This window comes from Mytilus californianus, unplaced genomic scaffold, assembly GCF_021869535.1.
Source record: "Mytilus californianus isolate M0D057914Y unplaced genomic scaffold, xbMytCali1.0.p SCAF_7, whole genome shotgun sequence".
In the NCBI taxonomy this organism is placed as follows: Eukaryota; Metazoa; Mollusca; class Bivalvia; order Mytilida; family Mytilidae; genus Mytilus; species Mytilus californianus.
In genome coordinates, this window is record NW_026262723.1 from 104,461,395 (window position 1) to 104,479,547 (window position 18,153).

General features: G+C 32.2%; 1 protein-coding gene across 1 annotated transcript in view; it reads right to left on the reverse strand.

Moving 5' to 3' along the window:
- LOC127709607 (uncharacterized) overlaps nucleotides 1-14,965 on the reverse strand; it is a 187,467-nt gene extending 172,502 nt beyond the window's left edge. Inside the window, exons 1-14 of the mRNA XM_052215208.1 lie at nucleotides 14,953-14,965; nucleotides 14,559-14,723; nucleotides 13,563-13,812; nucleotides 12,599-12,759; nucleotides 10,807-10,983; nucleotides 9,919-10,171; nucleotides 9,017-9,180; nucleotides 7,722-7,892; nucleotides 7,045-7,300; nucleotides 5,480-5,649; nucleotides 3,868-4,023; nucleotides 3,426-3,629; nucleotides 3,109-3,151; nucleotides 1,990-2,153 (exon numbers count right to left, since the gene is read on the reverse strand). Coding sequence (XP_052071168.1) covers nucleotides 1,990-2,153; nucleotides 3,109-3,151; nucleotides 3,426-3,629; nucleotides 3,868-4,023; nucleotides 5,480-5,649; nucleotides 7,045-7,300; nucleotides 7,722-7,892; nucleotides 9,017-9,180; nucleotides 9,919-10,171; nucleotides 10,807-10,983; nucleotides 12,599-12,759; nucleotides 13,563-13,812; nucleotides 14,559-14,723; nucleotides 14,953-14,965 — 2,347 coding nt within the window. The remainder of the gene's footprint in view (nucleotides 1-1,989; nucleotides 2,154-3,108; nucleotides 3,152-3,425; nucleotides 3,630-3,867; nucleotides 4,024-5,479; nucleotides 5,650-7,044; nucleotides 7,301-7,721; nucleotides 7,893-9,016; nucleotides 9,181-9,918; nucleotides 10,172-10,806; nucleotides 10,984-12,598; nucleotides 12,760-13,562; nucleotides 13,813-14,558; nucleotides 14,724-14,952) is intronic.
- Between the last annotated feature and the right edge of the window lie 3,188 nt (nucleotides 14,966-18,153).

The following is an 18,153-nucleotide window of genomic DNA, read 5'->3' on the forward strand; positions in this document are numbered from 1 at the left end:
TTATCTTCAATAATATTCAAGATAATAACCAAAAACTGCAAAATTTCCTTAAAACAACCAATTTAGTGGCAGCAACCCAACAATGGGTTGTTCGGTGTGTCTGAAAATTTCAGTCCTGATAGATCTTGACCTTTTGAACATTTTTACCCCATGTCAAATTTGCTCTAAATGCTTTAGTTTCTGAGATATAAGCCAAAAAACTGCATTTCCCCCCGTTGTTCTATTTTTAGCCATGGCGGCCATGTTTGTTGATGGATTAAAATTTCGGATACAATTTATAAACTATATATCCTAAGGGACATTTAGATGCAGTTTGAAGGTATTTGGCCCAGTAGTTTCAGAGGAGAAGATTTTTAAATGTTAGTAAACTTGATGAACAAATTGTGTAAAATTGTCTTTAAAGGGCAAGAACTCCTTAAGGGGTCAATTGACAATTTTGGTCATATAAAACTTTTTTGTAGATCTTACTTTGCTGAACATTATTGCTGTTTACAGTTTATATCTATCTATAATAATATTCAAGATAATAACAAAAAACTGCAAAATTTCCTTAAAACTACCAATTTAGTGGCAGCAACCCAACAATGAGTTGTTCGATTCGTCTGAAAATTTCAGGGCTGATAGATCTTGACCAATTGAAAATTTTACCCCATGTCAGATTTGCTCTAAAAGCTTTAGTTTTTGAGATATAAGCAAAAAACTGCATTTGACCCCTATGTTCTATTTTTAGCCATGGCGGCCATGTTTGTCGATGGATCAAAACTTCGGATACAATTTATAAACTAGATACCCATTTAGTTAAAGTTTGAAGGTATTTGGCCCAGTAGTTTCAGAGGAGAAGATTTTTGAAATAGTTAACGACGACAGACGACGATGGACGCCAAGCGATGGCATAAGCTCACATGGGGCCCTTCGGGCCCCGGTGAGCTTAAAACCTTTCTTCAACATGTTGACTATCTCAATACATTCATTAAAATATGCAAAAACATTTATAGTTCTCTGTGCTCAATGTTCTCTCATAAGAACTTGAAATGTAGCTTGCTATTGACCAATTTATAAAGAATACCTAATGAAAAAAACTTTCTTGGGGATACAAATTCTCTTTATCTTTTTTTAGAAGAAGTTATTATGTCCCTACATAATATTCTTAAATTCCATGGTCATTTAAAAAGGTTTTTGAAAATATGAAAATACAGTTGTGGAACTGTGTACCTGCTTCTCACAAACAATTATAAAATGTAATATTTCACCTGATAAAGGAAAACATTTCCAAGTTATCAATATCATATACATCAACGTGATTGAATGTTATACAAAAGAAGTGATTTCAATTTTCACATTGTGAACTTTCCACTTCTGTATAGTAACAATCAAGTAAGTTCCTGGCATATGGAGTGTATATCTCCCAGTAAATACAACAGTATTGCAGGGCTGGCTTTTCCTATCATGATTTCCTTGATAGAGGGTTGCTGCTAACAACTAGACTTTTAACCAAGGATCCACAATGGTCAAATCAAAGATATTCCTTGGGAAGTTTTATGGACACCATCTTAATTTGGTTGACTGTTATGACCAATGCTATGTTCAACTTGCTGTATTCCGCATGGCCCTGGTTGAACAATAACTGCTTACCCTTTTTGAACACCTGAGTTTACCTCCCTGATTAAGGGTGGGGGTTTATGGGTTCAATCTTTAGTTTTTTCTGTAGTCTTTTTGGATTGATGCTTGTTTTTTGTTGTTATCTCTCTATTTGGTCGTGGTATTTTTCTTCTACTTTTGGTTTTTATTGCACTGTTGGTATCTTCTTCCTCTTTTTTTAAAACAAAGACTTGAAATCATTTTGTTTAAATTCTTTTTACATCCAATAGTAGTACAAGTATGCATTCCTTCTTACAGTTATATTATTCATCATGTATCATATTTTGATAAATCATGTAATATTTCAGTGCAATTACAGTAATATTCAAGGTTTAAAATAAATAGACACACCTGAATTAAGAAATCCTGAAGTTAGTTCGCAGGTACTACCATTAATAACTGTATCTGACCACAGCTGTACATTATAATCACATGGAAGTGTATCACTGTAGCATACTGAGATATTCAGATCTACTCCATACTGGTTCTCTTTCTCTAATGCATTTATTTCATACCTAGAGAAAGGTCAGAATATTTTTCAACTGCTTCTTTGATTGCTGCATATTTACATGTAATTTTTTTTCTTCAATATAAAGTTGGGATAAACCCAATCACATTTTGTGCCTGTCAGACAATCTGGACCATGAGTTCTTGGTTGTTTTTTGTCTTGGTTTGATCAATGTATTTGAGGATCTGGTTTTTGGTGGTTGGTTTCCACTGTTGTATTGTCAAATGTTGTTAGTAATAACCTTCATCCTTGTTGTGTATAATTTTTTATTTGACATGAACAAGAGCACCCTAATCCAAATAATTAGAGTTACAGTTTTCTAAATTTGTTTTGTTTCTTTATTGACTTCTAACTACTGATGATTGCAAAGTAATGATGTCATCCTTTTATAACAGCAATAATTGGCATTTAGCTGGAAGAAATTGAACCATGTCATTTGGTCTTAATCATGGTCAGATTTAGTTGAAGAGCATTGCCCTTATTGTTTTGAAATGCACACTGAGATAAAAAGCCACTCTTCATGCATTTTTTTTTTCTAATATAAAAATCCTATTTCCATAAAAATTTACCCAGTGTTTCTAATAGATTTCAATCATTGGCAAAAAAATAAAATAATTATCTTTGCAAATGACAAGCTTAAAAGACAAGAAATACAATCATAACACTATTGGTTGCTGCACTATGTAGATTTTTATGGTGTGTTCTAGTTTTAAGACATATAGTTTAGATTTACAGATGGAGGGTTTAGTACATGGATAACTGATTTAACCCTTTCAAATTTTGTTCCTGTACCAAGCCAGATTATCTGGACAGAGTTTTGTTCATTGTTGTTTAACTTTGTTTGAATTACTGCTTTTTGGCAGAGTCAGGTGTTGGTGGCTGATTTGGTCTGTAGTGCCGTGCTCTATTTTTAGCCATGGTTTCCTGTTAGCCCTTTTTATATGTTACACATTAGTACTTACATGACCTTTACAATACCAAACAGAGAAAATGTATGATTCTTATCTGAAAAAAAATTAAAAAATAAAACGATAAAACACATAAATATGCATTATTGATTCGTTTGTTTTATTTCATTTCTATCAGATTTGGAACTTTTTCAAATTAATTCTTTTTTCTATGACAGGTGACATGAACCCATACAGTTGTCAACATTTCAGTTTCTGCACTACATCTCTCAAACCATATATCACGGTCACTTTTTGAATCATACAACAACCTTTTTAACCTTAAACACTATAACCCCCTCCCCTGGGGTATAAATATAAACTTTACCTACCAAATTCAAATCTATTTAGTTTGATCTTTGTTGTTTGCTGTCCAATCTTTAACTGTAATGTATTTCTACAATTTTCTATTCTAAGAACAACTTCTACAGACTTGTTAATTCTAAGCAGATAAACACAGCATTCTATACCATTACAAGAGGATGGCATTGAACAAGACAACCAGTCAGGTAGATCTGGTACTGAGAAACTACAATCTGTAAAATACAATCAGCTATGTTCACACTTGTCTTAGCAGTTTGAAGAAGTCAACACAGCATTCTATATAATTAATGGCTGATGAAAAAAAAACAAAACAGTAAGACAGGTAGGTATGTGTTAAACTAGATATGTATCTGACCTAAGCTTGAAGTTTTTGTGTCCCAATTCTATAGTTTTGCATCAGTTGTAAACATGATCAACATATCCAATAAATAATTTATTAGCATATCAAACCTGAACTTGTATCTTTTTGCAAAGTAGAGCAAGCACTGTCTGACAAAAATCTGGATACTGCCCACATTTGCATAAGCTGGAGAACTGCCCATTGTGGTAACGGATCATCATTTGATGACAGATCATTCTCAGTTATCCAATTATCCATACTAAAGTCTGAAAAATAAACAAACCTTCATAAAGTTACACATTAGTAAGTCATCAATATACTGTAAATTCATAAATCATTGCATCCATTTATCATTGCGATTTCCACATAAAGACCGGATTTGTGAGAATAATTATTACAATTACAGGAAATGCTGCACACAAATATATGTGTCAGATATCAGAATGCAAGTTCTTTTCATTGCAATACTCACCCAGTCGCATTATTCGCTATAATAAATATCTCTCAATAATTTCTGAATTTACACCTGTGACTATAAGTAGTCAAAATTATTATAAACGTCACCTTTATTCAGTGAAAACCTGTCTTGTCAAGCTGTACTCTTATTGTCCCACTGTAGAAATACCTACAAGTATTGAACCTAAATTCAATGATCAGCGACTCTTTTCTCAAAAAATCTTACGATTAAAATTGATCATAAGTTATACTGAAATGTGTATGATCTACAAGTATTTTTGCTCTTAAGATTTTTTTGTGAAAAAAGCCACAGGTCCTTACAAGGCTAGTTTTCTTTGGTCCTAAGGATGACCTTTTTATGCAGGTTTTGTGTACTGTGAAATTTCATGCCAATCAAAAAATTGGAACTATTAAGATACAATGATAATTCAGCACCAAAGGAGTAGGCCCGGTAAGACCCTTTTTTGGCCTTAAAATATAGCATTTTTACAAAGTTTTTACAAATGTAAACCTTTAGCTTTTTATTGGAAAGTAGAATACTTTTGTACCATAAATATGGGCAGTTTTTGATAATACAATGGACATGCATCAGGCACTAGCATCATTATTTCATGCAAAAATACTTAAATCTTTACAATTTTAGCATTTGTGCTAGTTTTAAGATGTTTTGTCTAAAATGGAAGTGGTCTCACTAGTGTTCAGTCTTAATATTAAAAAATATGTTGTTTTTAACGATAATACATAACTTATATAAATGTTGAGATTGAACAAGAATGTGGCCACTTCCATTTAAGACAAAAACTATCTGAAAAGTGACGTTTAATGGGATACTTGATAGATTTTTCATATTTAGGCTTGCATATGAGGTTTTTAATGACCAAATCAGTTCAAATCTTTAACATAAACTAATTGAATCGACTGGAAGTAGACAACTTAAGTGTTTACAAAATGTCCAAAATCTTTTATCAGATGTACTTTAAATTTTAGGCCGAAATTAGCCCTTACCACACCTTCTCCTTTGTAAGATAACGATGATGAAATTGCTGTTAAACATCCAGTGTTAAATATAACATGCATACCAGAACAAGAACATGTTGAAGTAACATATATCTGGTTTAATTTTTCAGGATTAGGGCTATTCCTCAGTAACTTTATTTCAGTTCAACAATATGAAAAGAATAACTAGCGAGAAAGAAGGCAAGCAAGAATTTAAAAAGAAAAACTCAGATATAAAGGTAATTCTTTTCCAGTACAATTGTTACATACCTTTTACAGGGAAATTGATATTCCAATCACACACAGATTTGGGCAGCTTGTAATCCTTAAACACTACAATGGACTGGAAACAAGGTATGGATACATCTGCATCAAGACAAGCTTTCAATGTCATGTCTACCAGAAAGTTTCCTTCCGATTCCAAGTTATTCACTGTTAGCCTGGAAAATAAAATGTCCATTCAAAATGTACATATTTTAAATGGGAAAAATGAAATAACAAGACTGTGGTGACATACTTTGTTGGAGCATTATTTCATTGGTATTCATACAATATCTTCTTGTTTCTATATATATATTGTTCACAGATGGTTTTTTTTCAGCCACAAGTTACTTCAATTCTAAATTGAGAAAAAATCTTAAATATTAATTTCATTGAAAAATTTCTGCATAGTCTGATATGATTTAGACAGAGAATTACATATTTTGGATAATGCAAGCATGGGAAAGAATCCCCTTGTCATTCTTAAATAAGTGCAGGATATTTGAAAAATTTTCAAACCTAAGTCCTTTAACTCTGGAAAACACGTCCCAAATTATTTCCAAAATCAAATGGGAGTATACATCATCAATTCAATGATCCATACAAGTTTCATGACAATTGATTATAGCATTCTATTGATTTTTTTCAACATATAGACAAATGGACAAACAACAGTATACCATACTATGTTCCATCTTAGAAAGACAAATAAAAAAGCTCAACCCAAACAAAATTGATATCTAATCTGTAACTTCTTTTGATATGACTGTACAAATACATGTAAATACCAAATATCTAACTGTTTCTGGAATTAGTAATGAAATTTTTTTTCAAGCAAATTTCTATGTCCTACTGTCCAAAAACTTCAGCAAAAATCACTCAGCCAGAACGAAATTTATAATTGATCTGTAACTTCCAATATTTGGGGTCAGTATGCATAATTCATTTCCCATAGGTGGTAATGGTAACATTTTCTTCTGTAGCTCAGTCCATATCATAAACTTGGATATGTATGATGGCTCGTTTTGAAGCTGAGACATTTTTACATATGTGGTTAAATTTTCCGGCTACGAAGTGAGATTCATTTTCCGTAAATTAGCACAACCCGAAAATCCTTTCGTGATGTGGCTCCTCGAGGTAAAAAATCCCTTTTTTCACACAATAAGTTCTTTGAAAATTTAGTACTTTGCATAAATTAAATAACTCCATAGTTTTTACACATTTATTCTATGGTCTTCTTCTTTCCAAATCATCACAAATGGTTAAGCTCAGTCACTTGTTAAAAATAGAAACATGTCCAATATCACTACACAGAGATTTTTTGTTTACGTACAACTTCTGTGTTCCTCATTTTGAGGCGCATTAGAGATATTGACCCACTTAATCAATAGACTGAAGCATTACAGAGTAAAATATGGAACATACTAAAACTTAGAAGGACAGTCAGATTGCAACCTTTAGTTCTCTCACTTCCGCTTTACTGATATGGTATTAAAAAGACGTCTGAGCTAGCGTTAACTTTCTATTCTAGTATCTTTCTTAATTTTAAAACTTAGGAAACATTACAAACTTACTCCAGTCTAAGCAGGCCAAACAGCCACATTTCCACTGGTGCCCCCCACTGGAAATCTAACAGATTTTTCTGCATTGTAATTTTTTCTATTGAAACTGTCAGTAGTGATCTACACGAATCAATCTCAACAGAGGCTTGGAATGATTGTCCTATCTTGTCCACACTAAAACAACAGGACACTGAGGTACAGGTCTCTTGAATATGACAGACAGTTGTCCCTGGTAACAGTGAAAGGTCTGAGGTCAAAGTATCACAATCTGAAAAGGCAATTGAAAATGCAAACTTTAGTATAATACAATCGTATCTGCTTTATAAAGAACAATTTTTTAATCCACTTATGGTAAATTGTAAACCTGTCTCCTAAAACTTTCAATTCTAAAATTTTCCTTTCTTCATGAGAATAGCAGAAATCAATTTATGGTTGCTAGTCTTGGATATTGGTCAAAGAAACCAAAAATTATAAATCTGACATAGCAATATTATAAAACCCAAATAATTGTAAAAGGGATCATGAAATAATGTAAGATCATAATTTAGATTATTTTGCATTTTTCTAAATCCTGTATTAAATATTGTCAATATGTTTAAAATCTATCATTATGTAAGTTGTTGCATATATTATTTCAGACAGATGCAATTTAAATCAGGAGTCTGCAAGAAGTATTATAGTATCATTACTATTAGTCCATCCACTACCAGGATATGGTGCTTTCCCAGAACTACATGGGACTTTGTTTATAAAATCTGTCACTCCTAATTTATCCATTAAATCCTTTCTCTGGTAATCTGTTAAACTATCTCCATCATGTAAATCATATTCATCTTTTTTAAACTTCAAAAGGGAGAATTCTAAAACAAAATGTATATAAAAATGATATTGTTTTGGTTGATTCTATTTTACTAGATATTTCTAATTAATATTGGGTTATTGCATAAAAATTTAGTGAATACTGTCTGGAGTGAATTTTTATATTGTACACGCCCATGTAATTACTAATATTCATGCAATAACCTCTATATTATAATGCTCGACAAACTGCTTAAAATAAATTTTTTTCACTGATGATTTCACTAATTTGGAGCCGTTTTTTTTTTTTTGCACTAGTGCAATATGATATATTATTAAATGATATGAACAAATCAGCCCTAATACGGATAAATCATCATGTGCAATACTAGTGATCTATCGTGAATGCGAAAAGACAAGTTCAGATATGAATTTCTGAATCTTCTTCATGGTAAGTTTCTTAGTTTAATCGAAGAATTAAAATCATTTAATAAAAGTGTTATAAACTGGCTGTTTCTGTATTGGCCCTGTTATAGATTCTCAATCAGCTGTATTGGCCCTCGACTCTAGAGTCTCGGGTCCAATACAGCTAACCATGAATCTATAACAGGGCCAATACAGAAACAGCCAGTTAATAACACTATATTATTGCACGTTAATTTTTGATTTTTTTCTTAAGAAATATGGTGTAGCTATACAATTATTCAAATAGCACCCATTGATTATACAATAACAAAAGGTTATTGAATATATATTGGAAAATCTTGTCCAAAGTAGATATGTATATTGCACTAGCTGGCAAGTGCACTATGTATTCTACGATGGATAATGATAATACTGACCAATATTTATACAATAACCCTGTTATTGTATAGAAAAGATTGAAAAACAGTTTAAAACATATTTTTGTCACTGATGACATCAAATTTAAAGCTATATTTGCACTAGCGCAATATCATAGAATATTGCATGTTTACTCTTCGTTACATTCTGTTTGAAATTTTATGTATTACTACAAAAATATAACAGAAATCACATTATATTTGATTAATTTATAGTATATAACTTTTTTTTACACACATATTAATAACACTTCAAAATACCATTTTTATCAATAACTATGGAAACTTTATATGTCCCGATTTCTACAGGAATGTCTTCAAAACAATCATTTATAAACATGTACCTGGATCTATGAAATTACTTTTCCAGTCACAGACAGACTTAGGTAGAATGGTATTAGTGAGTACAGGGATACTGATTGTACAAGGTCCTGTTGCTTCAAAACAAACACTCAGATGCAGATTGACAACATACTGTCTCTTGTATCTCAGGTCATCTATGTCATAGCTATAAATAAGAAAAACATATGAAAGGTTTTAAAATATTAAACACATATATCTATATATAATTCCAATAAAGTCATATAAAAATTACTTCCCAATCTTGTGTAGTCAATTAAAAATATCAAACCAGCTGAAAATACCTACTGTTGTTAGCCACACAATCTGACTTGATAGCAAAAGCATAACATCTATATACATGTAAATTATTTCATTAAATCATTTCTTAATTAACGGCTTCTTCAAAGTAGGTTCATGTATATATCTCAAGTTCAGAATATTGTCCCTGTTTGTCTTTTGTTACATCTAAATGATTTTCTGTCTTTTTAGGAAAATATTTTTATGGCAGGTCTGTGATAGATGAAAATATGATGATGATGATCTCTACATCGTTAAAAAAGTCTAAATTATTTTACAAGAGCAAAGATAATTCCACACATTGTCAGAGGTAAAACTTTTAAGTGTTGGGTTTTAAACTAATTTTAGAAGTCTATGATATAAAAAATATTATTTTTCAATTATGTACTGACTTTGGCCAAAAGATGTCCTTGTTTGACAAATAATTTAACAAAACCACCTCTTAACATTCCTACTTACATTAACAGGGTCTACTGAATACTAATTTCTTTGAAATGAAAATTTATGCAATGGACTTCAGGCTTTACACAATATAATTGCATTGCAACATATCACAAGTAAAAGGAGTTGTTGTGTATATAGTTAAGTTTACAATAATGTTACTTACTCAAGACGTACAACTCCAAATAAATATACACCATCTTGTTTACCAAACTGATAATCAACTAAACTAATGTTGACAAGAAGTTTCTCTATCTGCACTTGTAAGGTATATTCACAGGGATCCAGTTTTAGACTGGTACTGATAGATCTACGGAGCAGATCTACATCTGTACAACAGGTAACTCCAATGCAGTCATCAGACAAGTGACAGGTGGTGCCATTAGATACAGCTGGGAGATTTACTTTCTCTAAACAATCTGAAAAAAAATCAAAAGTCAAAATCAATAAACATGGTATACATTATATTTATAAAACAAACTATTCATATTCACTCTGTACGTTGGTCCCTTTGGAGAATGCAAGAAATAAAAAAAAATAATAATGATTACTCTTGTATGTGCTCTTTCAAAAACATTTGCAGAAGTTTTCAATAGAAGGAAATGTCAAATAATTTAGACAGTTTTAATAATACTTTTGAGCTCTGTAACTCATTGTTGATAACCTTAAAGAAACCACCAAGATGAAGAACATTCATATAAGAGTTGTTTCAATGAGATCAAATTTCCCAATATTTAATGAGATATTTGTCTCAGCTACATCCAACTTTCAACCTGTCTTTCTCATTTTTGTTTAAATCTGGGAAAGAATTTCACCATTCAATAGAAGAAATCATTTGTGAGTGTGTGAGCATAAAAATGTACAAATCTATCAGAATCCTTAAAAATAACATATGTAAGGACTTTAAATGTAGCTTTCTTGTAACAATATGTTAATACCAAAAAATCATAATTCTATTTTGCATCATTTAAATCATTGTTATAAAGGGGAAAAGATTATCATAGTTTTCTCTGATTTAAACAAACATTTTAATGCTGCTTTGAATAAAATTTACCATTATTCCATCCATCTTGGTTAGGTATATATGGGGTATCTGCTCTGTTACACTGGTTTTCCACATAGAATGAAGCTATTCCAAGTTTGTTTGACAGCTGTAATAATACTTCTGTTGGTATCTCAATTAGTGCTGGACTTAATCCTTTACTGGATAGAAAGTTTTTTAAAGAAAAGTCTGAAAATTATAATTCATAATAAGTAACATTTAAAGGGGCACTAGCTACGAGATATATAAAATTTTTTAAATATGATTTGTTTTGTTCAATCATTAATTAAAGTGAAAAAGTGAAATAATAATTCGCTTTTAACAGCCAGTATGGTACAATTTTGTCAAAATAAGCTAAGAAATATCGATGATGAATTATTCACTTGCAAGTGATAACATATATTGTTAACCTATAATATGAAATTAAACAGACCTATAAAAATCCAATTGCACGAGTTCTTTATCTATTTATATCTATAGTTATGTTTATATCGCTTATATGACCATCGACAGTCTTCGGAGTTAATTAGATGGCGTCTAGACTAAAATACACACGAAACGATGATACAAATTATCGAGCCCATGCCTTGCAAATTGTTTATTTTAGACTTTTCATAATTTGAATATACGTTTTAGTATGTTATAAATCAAATACGAGAATTTGAGTCAAATCGGTGAACATGAATTTGACAGCCAATGCCCCCTTAAAGCTGGCAATATTCTAAAAATAATTGCCAGGACTTTCCTAAGCCTGCTGCTTGGGCTAATAATATTTGCAAAGCAATCAATTTGTCTGTGACATCATATGTTTATAACTGTGATGAACAGAAATTAAAAGATGAAGTTTTATTTCTTTTAATTTTAATGATTACATTTTTCTTATATCTGTTTGGTGGATGAGTTTTAATCCTATAGAAACAAATTGTGCTACTCTTCTGGTCAATTGTTCCTTATTTCACAAAAGGTAGACTTCATAAAGATTAATTTCCTCTGATAAGACAGGTGTTGAACATGGCCAAATTTCATTTCAAAACAACTGTGAAGAACTGTGAGTGAACTCACAAAAGGGAACCCTAGTAACACAAATCTTATTTTCTCCCCTTTTTAAATCTGGATTAAATGTTGGACTGGGTTATAGTACTTAATGCATATCCTTCAGTAGGGTCTACAACTCGGTAAAGTTGCATCAATATGCATCAAGCTTCTTTGGAGTTGTGCTGACAAGGCAAATGGACAGACGTTTAGACAAAAAATCTGTTTGACTGTTATTTTCACAGTCCAAAGACCGTAACTTTGTCAAAAATCAGCAGAGTGAAACCAAACATAAACTCGATCTGTAACTCATCATAGTTGACTCACATACCATAAAATCAGCTCAATATGTGAAGGGGTTAAGAAAACAAGTCTGTATAACTGTTATTTTCACAGTCAAAAGTCTGTAATTTCCATAAAAATCAGCGGCGCGGAATAGAATGTAAACTCAATCTGTAACTCATCATAGTACACTCACAAACTAAAAATCAGCTCAATTAGTGAGTTTAGAAAAAAAGTCTGTATACTTGTTCATTGCAGAATGACGGAATGACGAAATGACATCAAAGGTAAAACTAAATGGCCCAATCACTAAGAGGCAAGGCCTTAAAAATTTTCAAAAGACAGGCTGGTTTCTATTCATATCCCCTAAGATAAAGAGATGGGGCCATAAATCTGATGTTTTGTCTTATTTTTCAACTATTTGTATTTGGACGATGTGTTACACTTAATGTTGCAATGATCACTGTTCTAATTAGAGGAAACCCAATACCTGGTATAATGAAGCCATTTTTCCAGTTACAGACTGGTTTAGGTAACCTGGCATCTTTGAGTACATTCAGAATTACTTCACATGGACCAGCTCTCTCCATACATACAGATATATCCATGGTTACCAGAAACTTCTCGTCAACAAGATTTTGAACTGTGAATCTGAAAGCATATCAATTCCATCTTCTTTTAATATGATATAAAAAGGAGTGTTATAAGTAGTAAAACTTTCAAATAAAAAGATATTTACAGATATTTGATACTACATGTATAGGACAAAAAATTTCAAAGTTACAATTTCAGGGTAGTTTCCCTTATTGCTTTATTTCTTGTCAGTTCAATATCCACATTAATTGTCTGACTTAGAGGTTGCACTTCTGTAAATATAGACATTTCAATTTCCCATAGGAACTGCTTTTACGGCTAAAACTGTATCACTTTTACTATGAAGTTTCGTAAAACATTATATCCTAGAATAGAAAGTTCATATTATGCCTTTCTATTTTTTCAAAGGTCAAAATATAGGGCTGTGCAGCATATTTTCAACATTTATATGCCCCAAACTTCTTCAGAGTTTAAACTTATACTCAAATTCTGTACTACACCTCCCTTCACTTTGGGTCTTCCTAAGAATTCAATTTTTCCGCTATTCATGTATATTTATACTGGTAACATTCCCAAGTTATGTCTCTATGAGATGAAACATAGAGATCATATCTGGGAACCAGTAGGTAAACATCATAAAATATCTATGAATATTATGTGTCTCCCCAAAATAGGTACGGTTTGTGAAAGAGCTGTATTTACAAGGTGCAACCTTTACTAGTTACATAGTTTTTCATCTGTAACTTAGCCAGTTTTACTTTGTAAATCCATTTTTCATTCACCATTTACCCTCAGACTTCACTTGCCACTTACCATATAACTTTACTAATTACTTGCCCTCACGGTTTAATGTAACTTACACAACATTAAAGAGTCCAAACAAAGAATATGTTTGTGTGTGTCCCCATTCGTAATCAATCAGTGAGTATTCCAGATGAACTTTCTCAATATCCACAGTCAGTTTATAATTACAAGTGTCTATGTCAACAGAAACATGAATATTTCTGTGTAATCCAGGCAGATTTACACAGCAGTCTATACTGGTACAAGTATGTGGTATATAACATACACCATAGGGTGAGAGGTCAATCTTGTCTTGAATGGAACAATCTGAAAAAAAAAATATTCAAAAAAAGCTTGAAAAGATTTTTCCAAAAAAATCTGCCCTACATCAGTAATTCTAAAGCATACAAAATCAATATCTTAACTTGTATGAAATGAAGAAGAGAGCACTGTTTATCAACCATTTTTTTATTACAAAGACATGACAGAAAGAAAAGCCTAGGAAAGATGGAGCAACCGTTTAAGTATAAATAATTACATCTAATTAAGGTTCCTGCTTTCTTATTATAATTTTGCCAGAGGTTTTATTCTACTTTTACAAATAAGCCATTTAATATAAAAATATGAAGAAAGAGCAAAACCCATACCATATAGTCAGCTATAAAATGCCCTGAAATTTACATTTCATAAATACATTTTTTCTACTAGTAATTATCTTCCCTATTTTTGATTTACAATCATTACTGCTAAAAGTAAATTATGATAATTCATCTTTAAGTCAAACACTTTACTGTAAAAAGATATGTATGGGGCATAAATATAATTCAATTAATGTTTCAATAAATGCAATTTTATATTCTAATAACTACACTTTGTAAAGTTGCAAGCACAAAAAAGTTTTCTCACTTGATACTCAGTGGATGATATCTGGTACTTGTGTATGCAAGCAAATTTGTTGTTAATAGTACTCAGTACAAAAAGTTCAAAATGAACTTTTGTTAATTACATATTAATTTATATACAGTTTAACAAATATCCTTTTTACAAATAAAATGACAATACAAAATACAAACCATCAGTCCATCCATTAACAGAAGTGTTATATGGTAGCTGTGTCATGTCACACTGTTCTGACAGTAGGTATTCAGATACACCTAAATAATCCATTAACTTTGACACAGAAAAACTGTCAAGGGTAGATAATCCACTATCAGACATAAATTTGGCTAGGGAGAAATCTACAAAAAAAATGAAGAGAACATTTACCAAATCAATAAAGTACATTCAAGAGTAGACATGCAGTAAGTTTCACCAATGTTAATGATAAATGGATGGGTTTATGGATGGTAGTTAATTGTTTAGTTGGTCTTCTATAAACCATGTTGAATATGAACTATACAATGAACTGTTTTTAAACACTGAAGTTTAAGTTAAGTTTTTTTTTCCCAGGAAGACAAGTTAACAAACCCAGACACATCATTCTTAATCCAAAACAACCTGTTGTTATTAATTATTATGAGCTTATTGTTTTTTTGCTTTGTATCAATCTGATGAGTTAAGTCCTTTTCAACTGATCTTTATAGTTTGTTCTTATGTTGTACGGTTACACCACTCTCCCAAGTTAGGGGGAGGGTTTGGCGCCAGCAAACTAGTTTAACCCTGCCACATTCTATATGTGCCTGTCCCAAGTCAGGAGTCTATAATTCAGTGGTTGTCGTTTGTTGCTGTATATTATATTTGTTTTTGGTTCATTGTTTTGTAACATAAATCAGTAATAAATTAGTTTTCTCGATTGAATTGTTTTACATTTGTCATTTTGGGACCTTTTATAGCTGACTATGAGGCATAGGTTTTGCTCATTGTTGAAGGCCGTACAGTGACATAATAGTTGTTAACTTATATGTCATTTGGTCTCTGGTGGAGAGTTGTCTCATCGACAATCATACCACATCCTCTTATTTCTATATAAGCTTATTAGCTGCAAATGGGTCAAGATCCCTAATGTGCCTTAAAGTGAGGAACTCAAAAGTAGTGTGTTAACAAAAAATCTCTGTGCAGTGATACTGGACATGTTTCAATTTTAAATTAAAGAACCTTAGTGAGCACGCTCACATACCCCACGTCCCAACATTGTCACTGGAGAAATAAAATAACTGTAAGAAAAACAAGAGTGCACACGCTGAAATGTCTCGCCTTCTTTACTAATCATTGATATTATGTTGATAGTCCTAAATATAAAGCTTTATTACAACTGTCACATAAACTTAACATTAACCAAGTAAACTAAACATTGACCAATGAACCATGAAAATGAGGTCAAGGTCAGATGAACCATGCTAGGCAGGCATGTACAGCTACCAATTCTTCCATACAACAAATATAATTGACCTATTGCTTATAGTTTAAGAAAAACAGACCAAAACACAAAAACTTAACACTGAGCAATGAACCTTGAAAATGAGGTCAAGGTCAAATAAAACCTGTGTGACTGCCAAATAGATCATAAAATATTTCCATACACCAAATATAGTTGAACTATTGCATATAGTATTAGAAAAAAGGACCAAAACTCAAAAAACTTAACTTTGACCACTGAACCATGAAAATGAGGTCAAGGTCAGATGACACCTGCCCGCTAGACATGTACACCTTACAATCATTCCATACACCAAATATAGTAGACCTATGGCATACAGTATAAGAAAAACAAACCAAAACACAAAAACTTAACTATAACCACTGAACCATGAAAATGAGGTCAAGGTCGGATGACACCTGCCAGTTGGACATGTACACCTTACAGTCCTTCCATACACCGAATATACTAGACCTATTGCTTATAGTATCTGAGATATGGACTTGACCACCAAAACTTAACATTGTTCACTGATCCATGAAATGAGGTCAAGGTCAAGTGAAAACTGTCTGACGGGCATGAGGACCTTGCAAGGTACGCACATACCAAATATAGTTGAACTATTGCATATAGTATTAGAAAAAAAGACCAAAACTCAAAAACTTAACTTTGACCACTGAACCATGAAAATGAGGTCAAGGTCAGATGACACCTGCCCGCTAGACATGTACACCTTACAATCATTCCATACACCAAATATAGTAGACCTATGGCATATAGTATAAGAAAAACAGACCAAAACACAAAAACTTAACTATAACCACTGAACCATGAAAATGAGGTCAAGGTCGGATGACACCTGCCAGTTGGACATGTACACCTTACAGTCCTTCCATACACCGAATATACTAGACCTATTGCTTATAGTATCTGAGATATGGACTTGACGACCAAAACTTAACCTTGTTCACTGATCCATGAAATGAGGTCGAGGTCAAGTGAAAACTGTCTGACGGGCATGAGGACCTTGCAAGGTACGCACATACCAAATATAGTTATCCTATTACTTATAATAAGAGAGAATCTAACATTACAAAAAATCTTAACTTTTTTTTCAAGTAGTCACTGAACCATGAAAATGAGGTCAAGGACATTGGACATGTGACTGACGGAAACTTCGTAACATGAGGCATCCATATACAAAGTATGAAGCATCCAGACCTTCCACCTTCTAAAATATAAAGCTTTTAAGAAGTTAGCTAACGCCGCCGCCGCCGTAGCCGCCGGATCACTATCCCTATGTCGAGCTTTCTGCGACAAAAGTCGCAGGCTCGACAAAAAATTGTATAAGAAAAAAAAATTGAATCATAATTTCCTATCGATATGCACATCTACATAGTATGTCCTTATTATCTACAAAGTTTCATGAAATTCTGTTGTGTGGTTTTAGAGGAGTTGCAATGACAAACTGTTGCAGAGGTATATTGAAGCAAATAAGTTCAAAGGGGCGTAACTCTTACAAAAAAAATTGAATCGTAATTTCCTGTCGATATGCACATCTACGTAGTATGTCCTTATTATCTGAAAAGGTTTCATGAAATTCTATTGTGTGGTTTGAGAGGAGTTGCGATGACAAAATGTTGCAGTAGTATATTGGGCAAATAAGTTCAATGGGGCGTAACTCCTGGAAAAAAAATTGAATCGTAATTTCCTGTCGATATGCACATCTACGTAGTATGTCCTTATTATCTACAAAGTTTCATGAAATTTTGTTGTGTGGTTTCAGAGGAGTTGAGATGACAAACTGTTGCAGTAGTACATTAAAGTAAATAAGTTCAAAGGGGCGTAACTCCTAGAAAAAAAATTGAATCATAATTTCCTGTCGATATGCACATCTACATAGTATTTCCTTATTATCTACAAAGTTTCATGAAATTCTGTTGTGTGGTTTCAGAGGAGTTGCGATGACAAACTGTTGCAGAGGATTATTGAAGCAAATAAGTTCAAAGGGGCATAACTCCTAGAAAAAAAATTGAATCATAATTTCCTGTCGATATGCACATCTACGTAGTATTTCCTTATTATCTACAAAGTTTCATGAAATTCTGTTGTGTGGTTTCAGAGGAGTTGCGATGACAAACTGTTGCAGAGGTTTATTGAAGCAAATAAGTTCAAAGGGGCGTAACTCCTAGAAAAAAAATTGAATCGTAATTTCCTGTCGATATGCACATCTACGTAGTATGTCCTTATTATCTACAAAGTTTCATGAAATTTTGTTGTGTGGTTTCAGAGGAGTTGAGATGACAAACTGT